The sequence below is a fragment of the Vipera berus genome (assembly GCF_964194415.1).
Source record: "Vipera berus genome assembly, chromosome: 1".
Classification (NCBI taxonomy): domain Eukaryota; kingdom Metazoa; phylum Chordata; class Lepidosauria; order Squamata; family Viperidae; genus Vipera; species Vipera berus.
This window is the reverse complement of record NC_138202.1, coordinates 290,151,402-290,171,821: the sequence shown is the minus strand read 5'-3', so window position 1 is coordinate 290,171,821 and position 20,420 is coordinate 290,151,402. Positions and strand designations below refer to the sequence as shown.

General features: G+C 40.5%; 1 protein-coding gene across 12 annotated transcripts in view; it reads left to right on the top strand.

The window, feature by feature from the left end:
• Positions 1–16,316: 16,316 nt before the first annotated feature.
• RGS7 (regulator of G protein signaling 7) overlaps positions 16,317–20,420 on the top strand; it is a gene marked incomplete at both ends in the record, with an annotated part of 189,726 nt that continues 185,622 nt past the window's right edge. For all 12 annotated transcript variants that reach the window (XM_081323372.1, XM_081323366.1, XM_081323373.1 and 9 more), the window contains one exon: positions 16,317–16,394. In XM_081323372.1, coding sequence (XP_081179498.1) covers positions 16,317–16,394 — 78 coding nt within the window. The remainder of the gene's footprint in view (positions 16,395–20,420) is intronic.

The following is a 20,420-nucleotide window of genomic DNA, read 5'->3' as shown; positions in this document are numbered from 1 at the left end:
CCCTTATCTACACGTCATAAATCACATTAACCAATTAGTTTCAAATATGAGGTCTCTCCTCCCATTCTATACCCCGGCTTCTTATCTTGTTAGAAAATTCCCTCCTGCAAGATTCAAAGCGAAGCAGTTTAAACAAAAGGCTGTCTCTTACATTGTCAGTGCGAAAACATGTCAATGTTTGCAGCATTGTGATCTAAAATGGAGAAATACTGTTAAAGAAGAACAGAAACAAACGTACTTAAGACTCGGAATTCTAGTAATTGTAGAGCAAGGAAGATGAGGGTAAAACAGTTCAAATTAGAAGAGGAGAGAACCAAGTGAAATTATTATTTCCGAATAGAACAAATGGTTTCTTTTACAGAGTTGTACAGGTCTTGGCTACTAGGGTTATTCAAATATTTTTGCCATAAAATAACACATAATGTAATGTAGAACAAAAAGTGGCATATGAGGAATCATGAAAACATAATTCCATGACACCCACAACTAGAAGAGGACCTATCCAAGCCCCAACCATCTAATCACAGGCCTGGGGTGGGGAGAGGTATTTAATGATTACTTGTAGGTGGGCAAGGTAGGAGTCATACAGATCTCCAAAGGAATACTCTTCCAAAGGACAGCTGCAAGATACCAGCCCTTAGAGGTAGTCCAAACAAGAAGCACCATAACACTTCTGATCATGGTACTAACACTGCCTTTATTGTAAGGTTTCAGTCATAAAATCTTGTAAGTCTGAAAGTACATTGCTCTCCTCTTGCCTTTACAATCCAAGGAACTATGAAGGGTCCCTTCTTCCTTCTGCAGGCTAAGCTGCCATTTACCTGACCACTGTTTAGTCTTTTGCTGTCCTCTTCCTCTCTCAAAGACGTTCTTGAAAATTTTTACACATTTCTGGTGCTGCTGCATTCTAGACTTATCTCTAAAATGATGCTTAAGGGCAGTCCCCTGTAGAATGCATTGAAGTAGTCCAGCTGTGAGGTAGCCAAGCTCTGAATAACCATTCAGGAATGGGAACGCCTAGTAAGACCTTTCTGAATACAGCTGTCACTTACTTCTTGAACCAAAATGGAGAGTGTAGGATGACCTTTCCAACCAGATCACACACGTGCCCCAGGTGGAGGAATGCAGGTCCATTCTGGACTACAGATGGAAGATCCCATAAGCACCCAAAGCCATTCAGTCTTGTTTCTCTTTATAAAGAAAAAAACTCAAATATAGAAAAACATAAATCAAAAGGGGATGCAACTAAAATTAGGGGTCTTTTTGTTTAAACAAACAAGCAACTAGCTTTTAATGCCTCCGAATTCTATGAGATTTAGAGGAACTTAAGCACATACAGGATTGTCCTGCAAAGCTCCAGTATTCTTACTTATGAATTGCTTTGCAATTCTATAGAACTTACTTTGAATAAGAAGTGTTAAGGCTGCAAAAAAACGTATTGTTTTGTACTATAAAGTTTGCAAAGTCATTTTATAAAGAGCCCCCCCCCCCCGTCTTTAGTTTAAAGATGAATGAAACATATTGTTTTCTTCTCTATAAAATGAATACAACAAACAATAAAAGGGCTTTAAAAGATGCGCTTATGGGATTTTACTGACAATACTGAATTTTAAAAAGTGATTTATCCTCTGTAGTGTTGCTTAGCCAAAAAGAAACAAAAGCCATTATGATGATTTTCTATTTATTCAAGACAATACTTCAACTTTGTCTTTGAAACATCAAAAGGATCACAACTAACTGCAGAATTACCATCTTGTAGCATTCAACTTACCATTGTACAGTATTTAGTACAACTTACTGTCAATGGTATTAAAGTTCCTAAATCATACTCACATAGGGTGTTTTTTCTCCTCAAAAGATTAATGTTTGAACTACAGTACTTCAGAATAAATCTAGTAAAGTGAATTGCTAGGAATACAACTGAGTCATAACACAACTTCCACTGGACATAGACAAGAACCTTCTTGCTGAATCCTCATCTTAAGAAATATGCTTATTTCTTTGTATAAATGGCACAACATATTGTACCAGCAGTGCTGAACTAAAGCCATAATCTTCTGCAGCAAGAATGTCCAGAGACACCAAGTTGGGAAAGTGTTACTATTTTCTCTATTTGCCATTTTTTTGGTTTAACACAATGGATCTAGAGTTTTATATATCAAAATTCAAAAAAATATGAGATTACTACTGAGGCTACTGATTCGTAGCCTCAACATCCCTTAAAGGTAAAGGTAAAGGTTCCCCTGCACATGCGTGCTAGTCGTTTCCAACTCTAGGGGCCAGTGCTCATCTCCGTTTCAAAGCCGAAGAGCCAGCGCTTGTCCGAGGACGTCTCTGTGGTCATGTGGCCGGCATGACTAGACGCCAAAGGCGCACGGAACGCTGTTACCTTCCCACCGTAGTGGTCCCTATTTTTCTACTTGCATTTTTGCGTGCTTTCGAACTGCTAGGTTGGCAGAAGCTGGGACGAGTAACAGGCTCTGCTACGCGGCACTCGGGATTCGACCCGCCAAACTGCCGACCTTCTGATCGACAAGCTCAGCGTCCTAACCCACTGAGCCACCGCGTCCCTCCAACATCCCTTAATGTGAGCCTAATATTTTGTAGTGCTTACAATCCAACACAATTCATGTCTCAAGGACTTCTTCAATCTGTAGCAAGCTGGTTAAAAAAAGCACACAGAACACACAATCCTTGGCTTATGCAAAGGAGGGAAGTGAACAAAAGGGAAGGAAAGGAATAGGAGAGAAGAGGAGAAAAAAGAGAGGAACGAAGGAATGAAGGAAGGTACAAGAAGGAGGAAGATGGAGGGAGAAGGATGGAAAGAGCAAGGTGGGAGGGACAGAAGGTGGGAGGGCAAACAGGTAGGCAGGCAGGAAGGAAAGAGGAGGGAGGAAAGGTGAAAGGAGGAAAGGAACGAGGAAGGAAGTGGGAGAAAGGAAGAAAAGGTGGAGGGAGGAAAGAGTTCTAATACTCACTTTCAGTCTCCCACAGTGAAGCGATAGGAAGTTGGAAGTTGCTCTTGCTCCCACTAAATTTTGCCTGCCTATGGATGGTCATTCTGTTTCTCTGTTTAGGCAAGGAAATATCTCTGAAATGATAACCCAAGTGGTCACAGGTTATCTAGTAACTTTCTAAAATCGAAATCTTAATTAACTCTATTTATTTGAAAGTTCTTAAGTTTATAGTTAATTTTTTCTTTTGTTTAAAGATTGAAGATAGGGTCATCCAGTGTTTTCAGACTTGTCGATCCAAAGTCCTCATAGTCGAAACATAATTAAGCAATTTGGACATGTGATTAGAAACTTACCATCCTTTTAAAGGCATTGACTAGAGCAAGATGGTTATTCTCTTGCCTTTCTTTACTCAAAACCTACCAGAAACCATTGTCTTGCAGTCTCCTCCCAAGGAATTTATAAAAAATAATTGCAGCCCAGCTACATTTGAATAGTACACAGTTCTTCTCTGCTTAAAACCAAGACATTACCTAGTAGCATATCCTCACCTCCCCACTAACAGCTTTGAAAGGGGTGTGCAATTTTTTTTAAAAAAAAATTAGTACTTGTGTGGATTTAAAAAGAAGAGTAAGGAGAAAATATACAAGAGGATTGGAGTCAGAGTTGGCTTACAGTTTTTAAAGGCTAAGGATAACATGCCATCATAAACACAAAGCTGAGTAGCCCTGAACAAGCAGTGAGTTGAGTCTGTGTGTATGTGTGTGTGTCTTTGAGTCAGTCTTGATTCCTGATGATTAGTTGGATTAGTCCCTGCAGTTTTCTTGGCAAAATTGCAGAAGTGGTTTTTCCTTGGTTGCTTCTGAGGGGTGAGAGAGAGTGACTGGCCCAAGGTTACCCAGCTGGCTTTGTGCCTAAAGAGGACCAGAACTCACAGTCTCTTAAGTGCTACACCGAACTGGTTCTGAATACCAACTCGCAAATCAGAACATCTTAAATGAAAAAGGTAGAATCCAAATGAGAAGAGAAGAGAAGGAATTTATCGTTTTAATAATAAGCGCTTCTTGGTCTAGCTTTGCATTCCACAGCCATTTAATAAAACGATACATGAGAAACGACATAAAATATTTCAATTTCTTTAGTATATTCAATTTATCTGCAAGAGCTTTTCTGCATTTTATAACTAATTCAGGTTGAATTTGCTTTGCTCGTTCCAACCCAATCATAACTAGTCTTGTCAACAAACGTGATTTCCAAAGGGCTTTTAAGGAGCTCTACTATTTCTTGCAGCATCGTTGCTTTTCTTTTGGTATTATTTTAAAAAATAATATCACTTAACAGCATTTTTTCGGGGCTCCGGGAAAAAACTTGTTTCCCGATTTTTCCTCGAGCAAGTTAAGTTTTCCAGAAAGAGAAAGGCGGAGTGACTCGGCAGATCTGTGACTCTGAAGATTTCTTTAGGATTGAAATGCTACATTGATCACCACGTGCTTCCAATAATCAGTGTAGCTGAAAAATACACGAAATATACGCACTATGTAAAAAAAAAAGATCAATTTCCCCACCCCCCACCCCAAAGGGGGAAGGACATCATGTAAAACCCCACTACACGGAGGCAGGACATTAATATAACAGATCTACACTCTCTCGCTTTATAACTCTCCGAATGGTAGATAGCTTCGAGATTGAAAGGAATGCCATCCAATCAGCAAAGACAAGGAAAGTAAAATAAGTTGGAGCAGCGGCTGCGCGTTATAAGGACTGAAGCCAAGCTGTTGCCCATTCTCTCTCTTGGGGAGACGTTCGGAAGAACCTAAATAATGGACTTTTATCTGCAAGAGAAGGGCAGCAGATTCAGGGATCCGAAGACAGGATTTTATACAATCGACAATAGGCCTTTATTATTCATTCTTTACATATTTTAGAATTCGGCCCTGCGGTTGAAAATGAATTAGCATGTATAAAGTTGTTGATTCTAAAAAAGGGAGGTTATATAGGGTTTCCCTCTGTCTGGCTGCCATGATCATCTCTCTTCAAAATATTGTAAGGATGCTCTTGAAAGACTCTCCACTTGTGTTTTCATTAGTAGACCAATGTCTACATATGGTTGCTAAACCCACATTAAAAATCCCACATCTTTAGGTGCTGTAATATTGAGCTTCCACATGACCTGGCTTTTTTTCAGCTCAAAGTGAACAAGGTGGATTTTGTAACAGCTGCGGGGGGGGGGGGGAGAGTTAGGAATTTTAAAAGTCTTTCTCCATCCAAACTACTCTCTTATTCAAAGCCCACCGCTTAACTCCTTGTATTTCTTTATGTTTAGAGAGCCCTGAGACTGGCAGTCTTTATATGAGGATAGGAGAAAAGATACAGAAGGATCTGGACAGACTCGAACACTGGGCGCTATCTAACAAAATGAAATTCAATGGTGAAAAAAGTAAGGTTCTACATTTAGGCAGGAAAAATCAAATGCACAGGTATAGTATAGGTGGTACCTTGCTCAATAGTAGTAACTGTGAGAGGGATCTCGGAGTCCTAGTAGACAATCACTTCAATATGAGCCAGCAGTGTGCTGCAGCTGCCAAAAAAGCCAACAGAGTGCTAGGCTGCATTAACAGAGGGATAGAGTCAAGATCAAGTGAAGTACTAATACCACTTTACAATGCTTTGGTAAGGCCACACCTGGAATACTGCATCCTGTTTTGGTCACCACGATGTAAAAAAGATGTCGAGACTCTAGAAAGGGTACAGAGAAGAGCAACAAAGATGATTAGGGGACTGGAGGCCAAAACATATAGGGAACGGTTGCTGGAATTGGGTATGTGTAGTTTAAGGAAGAGAAGAGTGAGGGGTGACATGATAGCAGTGTTCCAATATCTCAGGGGCTGCCACAAAGAAGAGGGAGTCAAGCTATTCTCCAAAGCACCTGAAAGCAGGACAAGAAGCAACAGATGGAAACTAGTCAAGGAGAGAAGCAACCTAGAACTAAGGAGAAACTTCCTGACAGTTAGAACAATTAACCAGTGGAACAACCTGCCTCCAGAGGTGGTGAATGCTCCAACACTGGAGGTTTTTAAGAAGAGACTGGACAGCCATTTGCCTGAAATGGTATAAGGTTTCCTGCCTGAGCAGGGGGTTGGACTAGATGACCTCCAAGGTCCCTTCCAACTTCTTCTTCTTCTTCTTCTTCTTCTTCTTCTTCTTCTTCTTCTTCTTCTTCTTCTTCTTCTTCTTCTTCTTCTTCTTCTTCTTATTATTATTATTATTATTATTATTATTATTATTATTATTATTATTATTATTATTATTATTATTATTATTATTATTATTATTATTATTATTATGGTTAGTTTTTTCTGTTGTTGCTGTTTTCTTGATAAAAGCTTCCACCTTCAGCCCACATTTACAGGACAGGACAGGACAATCATCTGGCTCAACTAGTATATTACATGAAATATACCCTCACAATACTAAAATGCTTATTGTAAGGCTCCAAGTCTCATCCAGGGAGATGCGAATGCAATCTGTACTACAGTGTAGCATCTCAACCAAATGACTCTTAGGCAGCTTACAGTTCTAAAATAATAAAACAGTTAAAACCAATGAAAACAATCCAAAATAAATATATAAAGCAGCAAAGATAATTGACCGATTTAACAATAAAACCAAGAAATGGGCCCATGACATCTTCGGAATCCCAGGCCTAGGTACATAGCCAAAAATCTTATCCCTTGTGTGTCCAAATACCCACCGTCACTCACTCTTGCTAGGGTTGAATCAGAGCCCTTTTCACCCCATCCAGACCCCGACAGCCTCCAGAGACACTGGGACTTTTACAAATGCCAGAAATATTCAGCATCGCAAAGACATAAACCAAACTAAAAAGATGAAATAACAATTACAGTACCATCTTTCTCTATTTAAAAAAATAATTTTACTCACCAGAGGGGCCTGTTTGACCATGTTTCTAATTCTAGCATAAAAGCACTTGGGTGAGCTTGGATTTTCTTTTAAAGTCAAAGTTATCTTCTGTAGACAAACTTGTCTCTTGATTCACTTTTCTGCCAGTTATGCATCTTGCATCTTTCTTTATCATGAAGGGGAGCTGCACAATTCAATGGGATCTTTTTTCCTTTTTATTTTTAAAATCTTACTTCCTGTGAAATGGGAGCATTGACTTGTCTTTGAAGGCCTAGTCAAACTTTCTCCAATAGTTCTGTACATTGATCTATGATTTTATGTATTCATTAATTAGGTCATTGCAGCAAAGCCTTTCTTTCTATACCAAGAAAGTGTAAATTTTATGAGTCTAGAGAATGATAATTTAAAAACCCTAACAACTGGGGAAGTCATTATTAATAGTCATAGATTATAGGAGGGTTTCTTAGTATCACACTTCTCCTATTTCACTTTCCAAATTTGACACTTATGAATATCATTAACACCCAAATGTTAATCTTAGAACCCATTCAATGTATTCTGATTCTTTATATAATCCTGATCTTTCTCTGACTGATTTAAATTACCTTTCAATATTGGAATCACTCTAACATTGCAGATAGGTAAGAACATAAGGGGTGTCAATGACCAACATTTGAGAAGTGCCGGGTGGCTTTATGCCAAGCAGGTGATGCATATAACATATTTTTGCTTTTCAGCAGGTTATAGAGAAATATAGGAGTGGGAGTAAAAAGTTTATGCTATACTGATTGATATAGAGAAAGCACTAAAGTGAATAGGTTTAACTTATGGAATATTTTGCATAAAGTTGATAATCGGTGGCTGAACATGTGATATTTGATGTAAATAAAGTAATCACAAGAATAAATTGAATAAGTTCAATACTAAGCGGACTGTTCCAGCAGTCCGGCCTGGCCTGATAGCTCTTGGGGTTTCATTTGTTTTTTACTATTGTTTAACTGTATACCTACCTTGCTCTGTACACCGCCCCGAGTCCCTCGGGAGAAGGGCGGTATATAAAAACAAACAAACAAACAAACAAACAAACAAACAAACAAATAAATAAATAAAGGCAAGGTGTGCAATATTTTTAGTTGTTTAATATGAATAATTAAAATGTAATTATGGACAAATGTACAAGAATGTTTGTGATGATGACAAATACATATTGAATGGAATTCAAATGTACTTTTCCATGCAGATAATGTCACATTGTTGGCCCAGAACCTAAATAAATTATAACAAATATTAGGTAGATTATACAATACAATGAGATTATGGATCTGACAGTGAATATATCAGATTGCCAGGAAAAAAATAGGCTTCTGAATGAGGAACTGTAGCAGACTAGATGTCCCTGAAAGAGTGGGAATGAATTTTGGAGCAAATCAATGGCCAGACACCAAATTTTGCTTGGCATAATCTTTCTGAACAGAGATAGTGAGATCACCTATTTACCCTTGAGACAACTGCTACTCCTGAAGAGACAGCAGGAACAGATTTTTGCAATTGACTTGTGAGTTGAGTGCCTAGGAGCTGAGGGATTTCAACCAAGCTGACAGTCCTAATGTACAGATAGTCTTTGACTTACAACAGTCCATTCAGTGACTGTTCGAAGTTACAAAGGCACTGGAAAACTGACTTGTGACTGTTTTTTATTCACAACCATGGCAGCATCCCTGTAGTCACGTAATCAAAATCCAGATGCTTGGCAATTGACTCATATTTATGGGGGTTGCAGTCCTTTCGGGCCATGTGATCATCTTTTGTGACCTTCTGACAAGCAAAGTCAATGGGGAAGCCGGATATATGGAAGTGAAAGTTGGATGTATTCAGGAGAAACAAAAGTAAGTGGAGTAGGATAACTTAGCAGTGTTTACATGTGTACAAAACTGGACGACCAGGACAAAAGAAAAAAAGTATTTTGAGGGAGGTTAGTCATACAGAGAAAATGAACGTGAGTCAAATTGCAAAACAAAAATATAAATGAAGAATGAATGCAAGACAATGTCCAAGAAAGTTATGACTGGATGAAATTCAAAAACAGATTCTCAAAAAGGAAAAGGTGCAAAAGAACAAAAGGCAAATTATGAAACAGTATGTGAATGTAGTGGTTGATTTCCAAGAATAGAAAGGTATGGAGAGGCTTAGTTAATTTTTTTGGCATAACTTAAACTTTACTTCTTATGTCATTCCTTTAATTTTTTTTAATTTCCTGTTTCTGACTCTTGTTTTGTTTACCCTGGACAACCATTTGTCTGAAATGGTATAGGTTCTCTTGCTTGAGCACGGGGCTAGACTAGAAGACCTTCAAGGTCCCTTCCAGCTCTGTTCTGTTCTGTTCTGTTGTTTTGTTCTGTTCTGCTCTGCTCTGCTCTACCCTGGAAGGGAAGGGAATATCATATAATGCTGGATATATAGGTATGTATATATTCATTTATTTAGAAAAAGGAACAGCGTTCTTTGATGGCCGAGATGTGGCCTTCATCTTTTGGAGAGCAAGGATTTCAGGAAGGAGGGGAGAAACAATGATGCAAAATGGACTGGGATGGGGATTTTCAAATCTGTATTTATATGCTCCAAATGCTGGTTGGGGATGCCTAGGAAGTTTAGGTCCACACATCTTAAAGTCTGAGGTTGGGAAACTCTGCTCTGTAGGATAGCCAAATAACCATATGGTCATTTAGGACATTTAACAGTTATATTTGATCACCTGTTCAAGACCAAATGGATTAAAGAACAATCAGTTTTGTGAGCAATCCAAGAGTAGTAGTCGTCTTCGTCTTCGTCTTCTTTTCCTCCTCCTCCTCCTCCTCCTCCTCCTCCTCCTCCTCCTCCTCCTCCTCCTCCTCCTCCTCGCACTATGGCAGTGTCCACTTGTCAGCAAAGCCATCTCCAGGGCATCTCCAGGAGCGACGCCCACATATTTCATGTCCTTGATGTGATCCATCCACCTTTTCTTGGGTCTACATTGGGATCGCTGGCTATCAGGGTCCAGACATGTGGCTGTCCCTGCCACCAAGTCTTCTTTACTGCATACAATGTATCTGTACCATCTAAATCTTCCTTCCTGCATTTTCACTATGATTGGCATGACTCCCAGTCAACGTTGGATGTCGTTGTTCATAGCATAGTCAAATCACATCAGTCCAAAGCACTGTTGGAGCATTTGCATTTCCATCACATGTATGGCCTGCTTATGCTCTGATCCACAGAGGGTGACTGGACGCACTACTATTCTGTAAGTCTTTTACTTGAGGTGTAAGGGCAACTGAGGATCACACAGGACTCCAGTCACCTGGTGCCACTTCATCCAGGTGGTCTTGACATGGTCACTGGCATCTGGAAAGCTATCACTGTTGCTGCATAAGAGGGAGCTGAGGTACTTGAATTGCTCTACTTTCTTAAGGTCTTCTCCACCAATGCTAATGGTTCCAAGAGCAACAATCCCACAATTGTATAATATGGAAATAACATGGAAAAGAAAAACTCTGCTACTATAAGCCATTTGAAAATAAGATTATGATATTTAAAACTCCCAATGCCTATAATTAAGTTGCATTAAACTATACACATGCATGCATACATACTAGGCATCTAGGACACTTTTGCATGTCTGCTGATCATGTTGGAGAAAGAAATCCACACTCCAAAATCGTTCTGTGACAGTGTTTTTCTCTTTTGCTACTGCAGTTTGCCTTGACTCAACACAAAGGGTTCCTGCAGAGAGTGAGTGAAGGAAAATAAAGGCATTTTTCTGTAAACATAAATATTTTGTGATGGGGAGGGCTGAAAGGGAATAATTAGTTTTGGAATCAAATCTAATAATATAAGTAAACTTCTGATTGGTTTTGGAAACAGTAATTTTTAGCAGCATGAATAATTACTGTTTTAAGCATGCAGTGCAAGTAATAACATGTCACTGCACACATTGCCTGGATCTAAATCAAGGCATCGACTAATAACAATAATGATAATTTTGCTATTGCTGCTGATTCAGTAAGAGAGATGTAGATCTTAACCTTTGATCAGGGTTTGTGGGAATTACATTAAAGAAGTTTATTTTGTTTTTCTTTTGCCGCTTTGGAGAAAATCAGTTACAGAAACATTTAAAATAATAAAGATAAGCGTCCTTTGAAAACAAAATTCCCTGTTCTGGAAGAATGTGTTTATTTTAAACATTTAATAAGACACCTTTACCTTTGGATTTATTATCAATAAGCTGTGTTGACTAGATACTAAAATAGAAGGCCTGAAATTGTTCTAAACATCGTCTACCTCTTGAAAATTATTATTTAAAAACGAGACATAGGAGCTATCGCTTTGAAATGTTGCTTAACGTCTCCAACTTGTATCTACAAATATAAATTTAATAAATAAAAATCTTGAACTGCCCCTTTTGTTGCAGCTCTACTCATTTCCTAATGAAATTCTTAACTTGAAAGCAAGTACTTTAGTGTCCAGTAAGCTAACTCTTAAGAAATTGTATAAAAGATGCTACGTGACATTATTAACCTACAGAGAGGATAAATTAACAGGTTAAGTTAAATCTCATTGAATTCAATTGACCTTATTTGTAGGTAATCAAACTGAAGTCTAAACTGGAAAAGCCAATCTTAGCTACTTGCTCACTCCATGCCAAGGATCTTTTAAAAACAAAGTAAAATCTTTTGAAATAGGTAGTGTATCATTACAAAGCCCAGGTCTTGTTCAAGAATAGGTGGGTCCACAATCCATACTTGGGTGGGTGGGAGGAATCTGTGTGTACAGAATGGCTGTATTGGAAGTACATAATATTATTTTGTTTTTCTTGAGGGAATGGAACAAAAATAAAGTAAGGAAAAAAAAGCTCTAGATGCATCTCAGCTGGTATAGAAGCCAATGTCTTACTGAAGTATATCTGGCTTCACAGGAATTAAGACAGTGTGACATATCACCCTTTTGAGATATTTTAGACTAATGGTAAGTGAACCAGAGGTCAGACTGTCTAGCCCAGTGATGGCGAACCTTTTAGAGACCGAGTGCCCAAACTGCAACCCAAACCCACTTATGTATTGTTGGGTGCTGGGTAGGTGTGGCCCATTGGGTGGGTGTGGCCCATTGGGTGGGCATGGCCCATTGGGTGGGCATGGCTGTGTTGGTAACAGCAGACTGGGTGGGACTAAAAAGTTGAATCAATTCCAACTTTGCAAGATTTTTTTTCCCCGCAAGAAGTTGAAATTGATTGATTGATTGAACCTTTTTTTTTTTGCACATGGCGGTGGAGGCCTAAAGCAAAAAGGTTTTATAAAACCCAGCTGAAGGCCTAGGACTCAGGTGATGGTGTGTGTGCCCACAGAGAGGGCTTTGCGTGCCACCTGTGGCACGCGTGTCATAGGTTCGCCACCACGGGTGTAGCCACTATTCCACAACTGACTTTGCATTTCTGCATAGGGCAAAGACATGACATGGAAATGAATCCTGTAAGATACTGTACTTTTACTCATAAATGTAGGTCATAAAATATAATCTTGCTAAAACATCACATATCTTTTTCCATTATCAACTATGGTTCTTTTTCATTAACTTTCTTGAAAGAAACCATGGTTTAGACCAATAAGCGAGTCTTATATAAATAAAAGGCTCTCAAATTGGTCTCCCACCCAGGGAACATTTGAAAAAGTCTGATGGTCTTACTCTTTGGTTGCTTTCAAAGTTGAAACATGATTCATATAACATAATAACCCAAATTTATCTTAATAAATAAAATTAAATAAAGAATGAGAAAGGAAAACACGTTAATTCATGAAAAACAAAAAAACCAAACAATACCCCCCCATAAAAAAATTATCAAGAGGGGAAAACATTTGTCATCTGTCTGTCTGTCTGTCCGTCCGTCTGTCTGTCTCTCTCTCTGTCTCTGTCTCTGTCTCTGTCTCTGTCTCTGTCTCTCTCTCTCTCTCTCTCTCTCTCAAATATTTTCATCAGATTTCAAACCAGTTTTGAATTCTACAATTTAAAAAATGGCATGCTAACATTAAAAAGTCATAAAAACTATGCCAAAAAACTTCATACTGAATCATATTTTAATGTTGCCTTTTCAAAACCAGATAAATTACGCACATAGTGAATCTAATCCTTTATATCAAGAATATCACTACTATTCTAATTTCTCAATATAATTGTCTTAGTGACATCCCCAGCTTGAAATAACCATGACTCCTAAATAATAATAAAAAAAGATTCCAACGTTTGTGAACATAATTCAACAATCACTCAAAATGTAAAACAAAATGTGCAACTTAGTCTAGGACAGGGGTAGGCAACCTTGGCTCTTTTATGACTCGTGGACTTCAACTCCCAGAATTCCTGAGCCAGCCTCAGGAATTCTGGGAGTTGAAGTCCACAAGTCATAAAAGAGCCAAGGTTGCCTGCCCCTGGTCTAGGCTATCAGGAAGTTCCTTGATAAATAATATATTGTCTCCATGTTTTATTATGAAAATAATGAATTATGGGCCAGAACCTCATTACTGTATTTGAAAATCAGGCTGGGGTCAAAACTGCCTCATCCCTGGGGAGAGGGGAGGTGATCAAGTTCACTAAGCATACATCATCCAAAGCCCACTTAGTGATTTGTAAGCCACATTTTGAGAGCTTTTAGTATTTGTTCCTTGACATAACATTTCATGCATTTAATGGACACTGATCCATTATGGAGGCTTATGGGATAAAGACGCACATTAATCACTAGAATGCCAGGATTCTTAATTTTAGGGGAAAGTTGTGATATTATCACAATGCCCTTTGACCAGAGGATTTGAAACGGGGAGGGATAGACCACCAGCCCTTATCATAACAAGGAATTCTACAAGAGTTTTATTACTCTTGTAGAGTACTTTATCACTCTATTACAGGGGTCTTCCAACTTGGCCCTTTTATGACTTGTGGTCTTCAACTCCCAGAATTCCTCAGCCAGGCTGGCTGAGGAATTCTGGGAGCTGAAGTCCACAAGTCATAAAAGGGCCAAGTTGGAAGACACCTGCTCTATTTACTATCATGATGGGCGTGGTGGCACAGTGGTTAGAATGCAGTACTGCAGGCTAATTCCACGGACAGTTGGGCAGTTCGAGACTCACCAGCAAAAGGTTGACTCAGGCTTCTATCCTTCCGAGGTCGGCCGGCCGGCATACTGGTTGTGTAAACCGCTTAAAGCACTGTGAAGCAGTATATACATCTAAATGCCATTTCCATTTACACGGTAAATCTCATTCTCTGCCATACGTTTATTTGCAATGAAATGTTTTGATTTTATTCGCTAATCCGGCTCAGACACTTTCCCAAGTTTTCTCAGAATCCTGGGTTTTATCTGTTTGTGTCCACAGCCGTTTCCAGCCTACGGTATCTCCACGCTTCGCTCCTCCAGCTCTCCACCCCTCACCCCTCCTGCCAAGTGAACTTCGTAATCACTGTCAGCCGCAGTTAGAGAAAAATCGATGCCCCGTGGACGGCTTTCTGAACTAGGTTTCTAATCGGGCTCAAGGGCCCGTTTGGTCTCTTTTCGAAGCCGGTTTGAGGCAGATCGGCTTAATTTCCCGTTGCGTTCCGCGCCCAGATTAGGCTTCGTTTAAAACAGGGGTCTTCAAACTTGGCCCTTTTATGACTTGTGGACTTCAACTCCCAGAATTCCTCAGCCAGCTTTGCTGGCTGAGGAATTCTGGGAGTTGAAGTCCACAAGTCATAAAAGGGCCAAGTTTGAAGACCCCTAGTTTAAAAGGAAGGCAGGTGGCAACAGAGGCTTCTCTCGCTTTCTCTCCCCCCTCCCCGATGCCTTAATTTTGCCGAAATCACCGTCCCGGTTACTGCCCAACCCAGAGTCGATGTCAGCAATTTCTTGCCGCCCACCTTCTCCGTCCAATCCCACCACCCCCGCGGGAAAGTCGAGCGCAAAGGGAGCTTTTCGCAGTTGCCATGTGGCGGCGGCGGCGGCACCTTTGACGTTCCATTTTCCCACGTGACGGACAGCCTCGCTCCATTCCAGGGAGGGAGGGAGGGAAGCGCTCTCGCCGCTGCCGCTGGCTCCGCTTCAGCGAAGCTTGGAGGGAGTTGCAAACGCCGGAGGAGCGGCGGCGGCGGCGGCGGCGGCAGCGCGAGCAAAGCAGTGCGGCGTGTGTGTGTGTGTGTGCGCGCTGCTTGTGTGATGAACAAGCCTTGTTTCCTGCCGGCTGAGCCCTAATTGCACGGGGCTGGCTGGGTGGTCCAAGCAGGCGTGGAGAAAAGAGCTGCCGCTGTGCGCCGAGTGACCTTGGCCCAGGAGGTAAATAACGCCAGGCGGCGGGAAGTGGGGGAATTTTGCCTGGCTGGCTTGCCTTCGGCTGGGAAAACCAGCAGCGGGCGGGCGGGAGGAGGAGGAGGAGGAGGAGGAGGAGGAGGAGGAGGTGCCCGAGGCACTGTCCGCGGTGCTGAAATCCCAGGCAGCTTCTCCGCTTTCCCTCGCAGGGCAAAACAATCTCGCGCCTGCCATTTGCTGCCGAAAGGCAAAAAGGCAGACGCCCGCCTCAAAAAGGCTGCTGCCAGGAGGAGGAGGAGGAGGAGGAGGAGGCGGGAGGAAGGGGAGAGCTGTTGAGGACCACTGTGGAACCGAACCTGCGAGCCCAGGACTGCCAAAGCAACCTTTGTGTTGTGTTCGGGCTTAGAGGGGGTCAGGGCCGCTCTTAGAGTCGAGTCGGGTTCTCCCAACTCATAGAAGAGCGAGGCGCAGAATGCTGCTTCGCCTTGCTGAGGCGGCCGGGTGATTGAAGAGTAAGGGGGAAGAGGAAAGGGGGAAGAGAACGGGTCCTCAGGTTGGTCCTGGGAAGGAAAGGTGTGGATTTGAAAGCAGACACGTGGCTGACTGTCGCAGAGTCAAAGGCGCTGGATCGTTTCTTTGTTTTTTAACGTGGCACAGAAGTAGGTCCACGTTGAATAAAGCTGCAAGGAAGTGGCTGAAATCTAGGGCGAAGGTTGCAGTCCAGTGGGAAGTTTTGCTTTGCGGGCGGAGGGGGGGGGGAAGCAACCGTTGCTAGAAAAGATGCTTACATCACTGTGATGCTGGTTCTAGGATGTTGATGCTAAGGACTCCTGAATGGCCATTCAAGCAAAGTCTGCTGGTTTAGTCAAGAATGGAGTGGCAAGATGAAACTTCCAGTGGCCGCTGGATGGTGCTGGAAGGAAATTACTGCGTTGGTTTAAGGCAGGAGTTGGGGCAGGGCCACAGGGCTGAGTGAAAAAGGACACTTCCTGTTAAGGAACTGGAAGAAAGTTAGAGCTGTCTACTGCGGACGTGAGGAGTTGCTTACCAAAGAATATTTGACTGAGATAACTTTCATTCTTCACAGAGGCTAGTTGCTCTGCAAAAAAGTTACCACAACCCCCAGCCCTTAAGACATGGCACAAGGAAATAACTATGGACAGAGCAGCAATGGGGTAGCTGATGAATCCCCAAATATGTTGGTGTACAGAAAGGTAGGCAACTGGATATGGTACAATAATGATTAATTTATCTATTACATTGATCTTCTGCCTTTTTTTGAGAACTTAGCCCAAAGAAATAGAGGTGTCTTTCCCCCCCCTCCCCAATGCCACAGCAACAATGCTGTGAGTAGGTAGGTTTGAGAGAGAGTGACTGGCATATAGCAAGTATGAAACATATCAGGCTTCAATCAGTCACTCCAAGTTTCAATCAATAAAGCTAAACATCATAATGTTACGTCTGTGTTGCTTAGCTTTTATCTGAGTGGTGCATACAGTGGAAAGGGAGAAAACAGCCATGTTGAAATTCTTGATTTTATTCATTCATCTATAAACTATGGGAATGACAAAAGCATTTTTTGGACAGAAAATTCAATTTGTTAGAAGAAGTGGAACATCTTAACAGTCTCAGTTTCACTAAACCCTTGTATTCTTCAAAAGGACTTTTTAAATCATAACTCCAATATAACTCCTTTTGTTGGGAACTGATGTAAGATATATATTAAATAGATGAAAATATATGGCATTAAAATGTATCTATGGCTGATGATTATGAAATATTTTCAGTCTAACCTTTTTTGAAAAAAAGGACTAAAAGATATTTATTTTTAAAACAATTTGTGCATGTTCAAAATTCTTGTGCTGATGCCACTCATTTTTACTCAGTCCTATACCATTAAAACATCAAACCAATAACTATGTTAGCATGACATTTTTATTAGGTTTGGTTAAATTTCATTTTATGGGGAGGAGGGTTTAGACAGATATGTAAATTTAGCTTGTTTGGTTAAATTATGTACAAAAATATCTCTCACTAGCAACAATGGATTAGCAAAGAAGTTAAGTATATTTTGTTAATGCAGAGAAAATATCTGAAATAGCTTGTATCCTGTTTTTACAGATAGGATTTTAATAGTATCATTGCGATAAGAATTATATTTAATAAACAAACTTTAAAACACTAATTATATGTAACTAGGGCTTTCTTATTGAAAAGCCTTTTACTAGTGCCAGGGCACCTGATATCCAACAGCTTTTCTACATATTGCAGCCCTATGCATCTCAAATTGTGTATGTTATCCTTCTTCATCAGTATTTTGTTCTGATAAACTTTCATTGGATGGTTGTGCTAGTTGTTACTGTGTTCTACACCTGGGAAATTTGTCTTTTGGAGCCAGAATCCATATTATCAGAACCAATTCATCTGCTTGACCAGATTACATGTGATGGTGTCATACATTCCACAATAGCTTGTTTAACTTAGTTGATAATACTATGTCGATAATGTTTGCATAGGATTGTACTGAAATATGTTGTTACAAAAACATTCCCAATCCAAATTAAAACATCAACGGTCATACTGTTATGTAATTGTTATAGAAAGGCTAACAGAGTTGTGCTCACATTAAGCAAAATAGAACAAAAAGGTAGTCAATTAACAATGGGATTGCTATTGGTATGTAACTGTATGTATGTAACTAATTTTCATCCATGAAGGCAGTTTTCACAAATCTGCTAAGAAATACACAGGGAATTCTCAGGGACTTACCTCTAAGTAAATATGCCTAGATTTGCACATTGTATGGAAATACACAAATATCCATTCAGATAGATCGGATTGCCTCTGATGATGGTACTGTATTTATCGTGAATTTGGTGCTTGCATATTGATTGTTTTGCAAATATGTATAGCATTTTGATATATCTTGGCTCCTCATGACCTGAGAGAGAGATGTGTTTGACTTTGGAGGACATTACTGTGTTAACTGTACTTTTGTTTGTGCCAGGTATAAATTATTATTGCTATTGGCATGAATGGGTAGATTTTTTTTTCTTAAAAAAAAACAGTCTGAGGTGGTCTTCTTCAGTTCTAACTTCACTCTCAGAGGCTAGTGGACAACTGGTAGGCAGATAAGAAAATGTTGTTCTGGAAAGAGAAAGGAATTCCAATAAGGAATCAAATCACCTTCGAGGACCTCCGGATAGAAAAACTGTCATGCCTGTGTTTTGCTTTTGTAGGAAGCACCAGAAATAGGAGCCAAAACAGCATTCCATTCCAGTAGTATGTTTGATTGGTTGCTGGAGCCAAAGTTTTCACAAAATGTTTTCCTCGGACTGAAATGTTGATAGCTGCACAGGAGAATTCTCTCTGAAACCTTTATCAAGTGCATTTCAGGAAAATAACTTAAAATGACCTTCAAAATATTGCAAAGCATATCAGGCTGTGGTGTGAGGAGTTGCTCCTTCAGGTAAATGGACTCAATTAATGTAGAGCATTGTAGAGCATTACAGGTCCTAGAAGGCAACCTTGGAGTCATGTATACTTCATAACTGACCTCGGTTAACATTCTGATACATCATTCTGAAGCAACTGAAGGTTATGAACATTCTTCAGAGGCAGCACATGTTGGAGAACTAAATATGTGGCCATGAACCACAGTCATACCTGATAAAGGTAAAGGTAAAGGTTCCCCCGCACATGCGTGCTAGTCGTTTCCGACTCTAGGGGCCGGTGCTCATCTCCGTTTCATAGCCAAAGAGCCAGCGTTTGTCCAAGGACATCTCCGTGGTCATGTGGCCGGCATGACTAGACGCCAAAGGCACATGGAACGCTGTTACCTTCCCACCGCAGTGGTCCCTATTTTTCTACTTGCATTTTTACGTGCTTTCGAACTGCTAGGTTGGCAGAAGCTGGGACGAGTAACAGGCGCTCACTCTGTTACGCGGCACTCGGGATTCGACCCGCCAAACTGCCGACCTTCTGATCGACAAGCTCAGCGTCCTAACCCACTGAGCCACCGCGTCCCTGATAGGTCCAAGTAATTATTATCAGTCTCCCTAAGTCTGAAGAGCTAAAGAATTCCTGTAACTGGAGTTTTACCTGCTGGATAACTAATGTTTGTGGGGGAGGAAGAGAAAATTTGGAATAAATAAAATCAGTGGCAGAAAGGATGCGCAGAAAATGCATATGTATCTCCCCACAATGCTCATCTCCCACCCAAGATCTCTTGTGCTGTCATTTTTTTACAGGTAGTCCTTTACTTACGACCACAACTGAGCCCAAAATTTCTGTTGCTGAGTGACACATTGGCTAAGTGAGCTTTGCCCCATTTTACGACTTTTCTTGCCACAGTTGTTAAGTGAATCACTGATGTTGTTAAGTTGGTAACTCAGTTGTTAAGTGAATCTGGCTTCCCCATTGGCTTTGCTTGTCAGAAAGTCTCAAAAGGTGATCACATGACCCTGAAATACTGCAACTGTCATAAATATGAGTCCATTGCCAAGCATTTTGATCATAAGACCATGGAGATGCAGCCATGGTCATAAGTGTGAAAAACAGCCATAAGCCACTTTTTCCAGTGCCATTGTAACTTTGAACGATCACAAAATGAACTGTTGTAAGTCGAGGACCACCTGTACTTGGGAGAAGCCCCATTGGGAGAGAATGGTTCTGCCTCATTAGTTCACATTTATCATTTACTTCGAAAATATGAATGCAGTTCTTCTGTTTTGCACAGAAACGCAACTGCCAATGCCTGTGAGTGCAATATTGTTTCTTGAGAACTGAATTACTATCAGGCAGTTTTACTATCAGTTTTATCAAACTATGCTGTAGTTTTGCAGCAATTTTAATATATATTATATCTATCTGATGGCAAAAAAACCAGCCTATTCTTTCTATTCCATTACTGAACACTTAGAATCACACTGCCACTTGTAATGGGGCCTTGCCAGAATTAGCCCTGATTTGCAATCCATTGCTTCTGCTGTTTTCTCAGGGGCTTTCAACTGGGTGTGTGGCACTGCAGCAGCTGGAATTCTTTCCAAAGGGCTTTCTTACTTGCATTAACCAACCTTCCCGAATCCCTGTTGAGGCACACAAAAGCCTTGTTTTGGTATATGTCACATTAGATAAACTTTTATTTCAAAGCTGAAGATGTTTGGATGCAAAGAGGATTGTGCCTGGAGGATAAGTTTTTCTTTTAAAGAGGAGAACAACAGTTGCATTACTCTGACAAA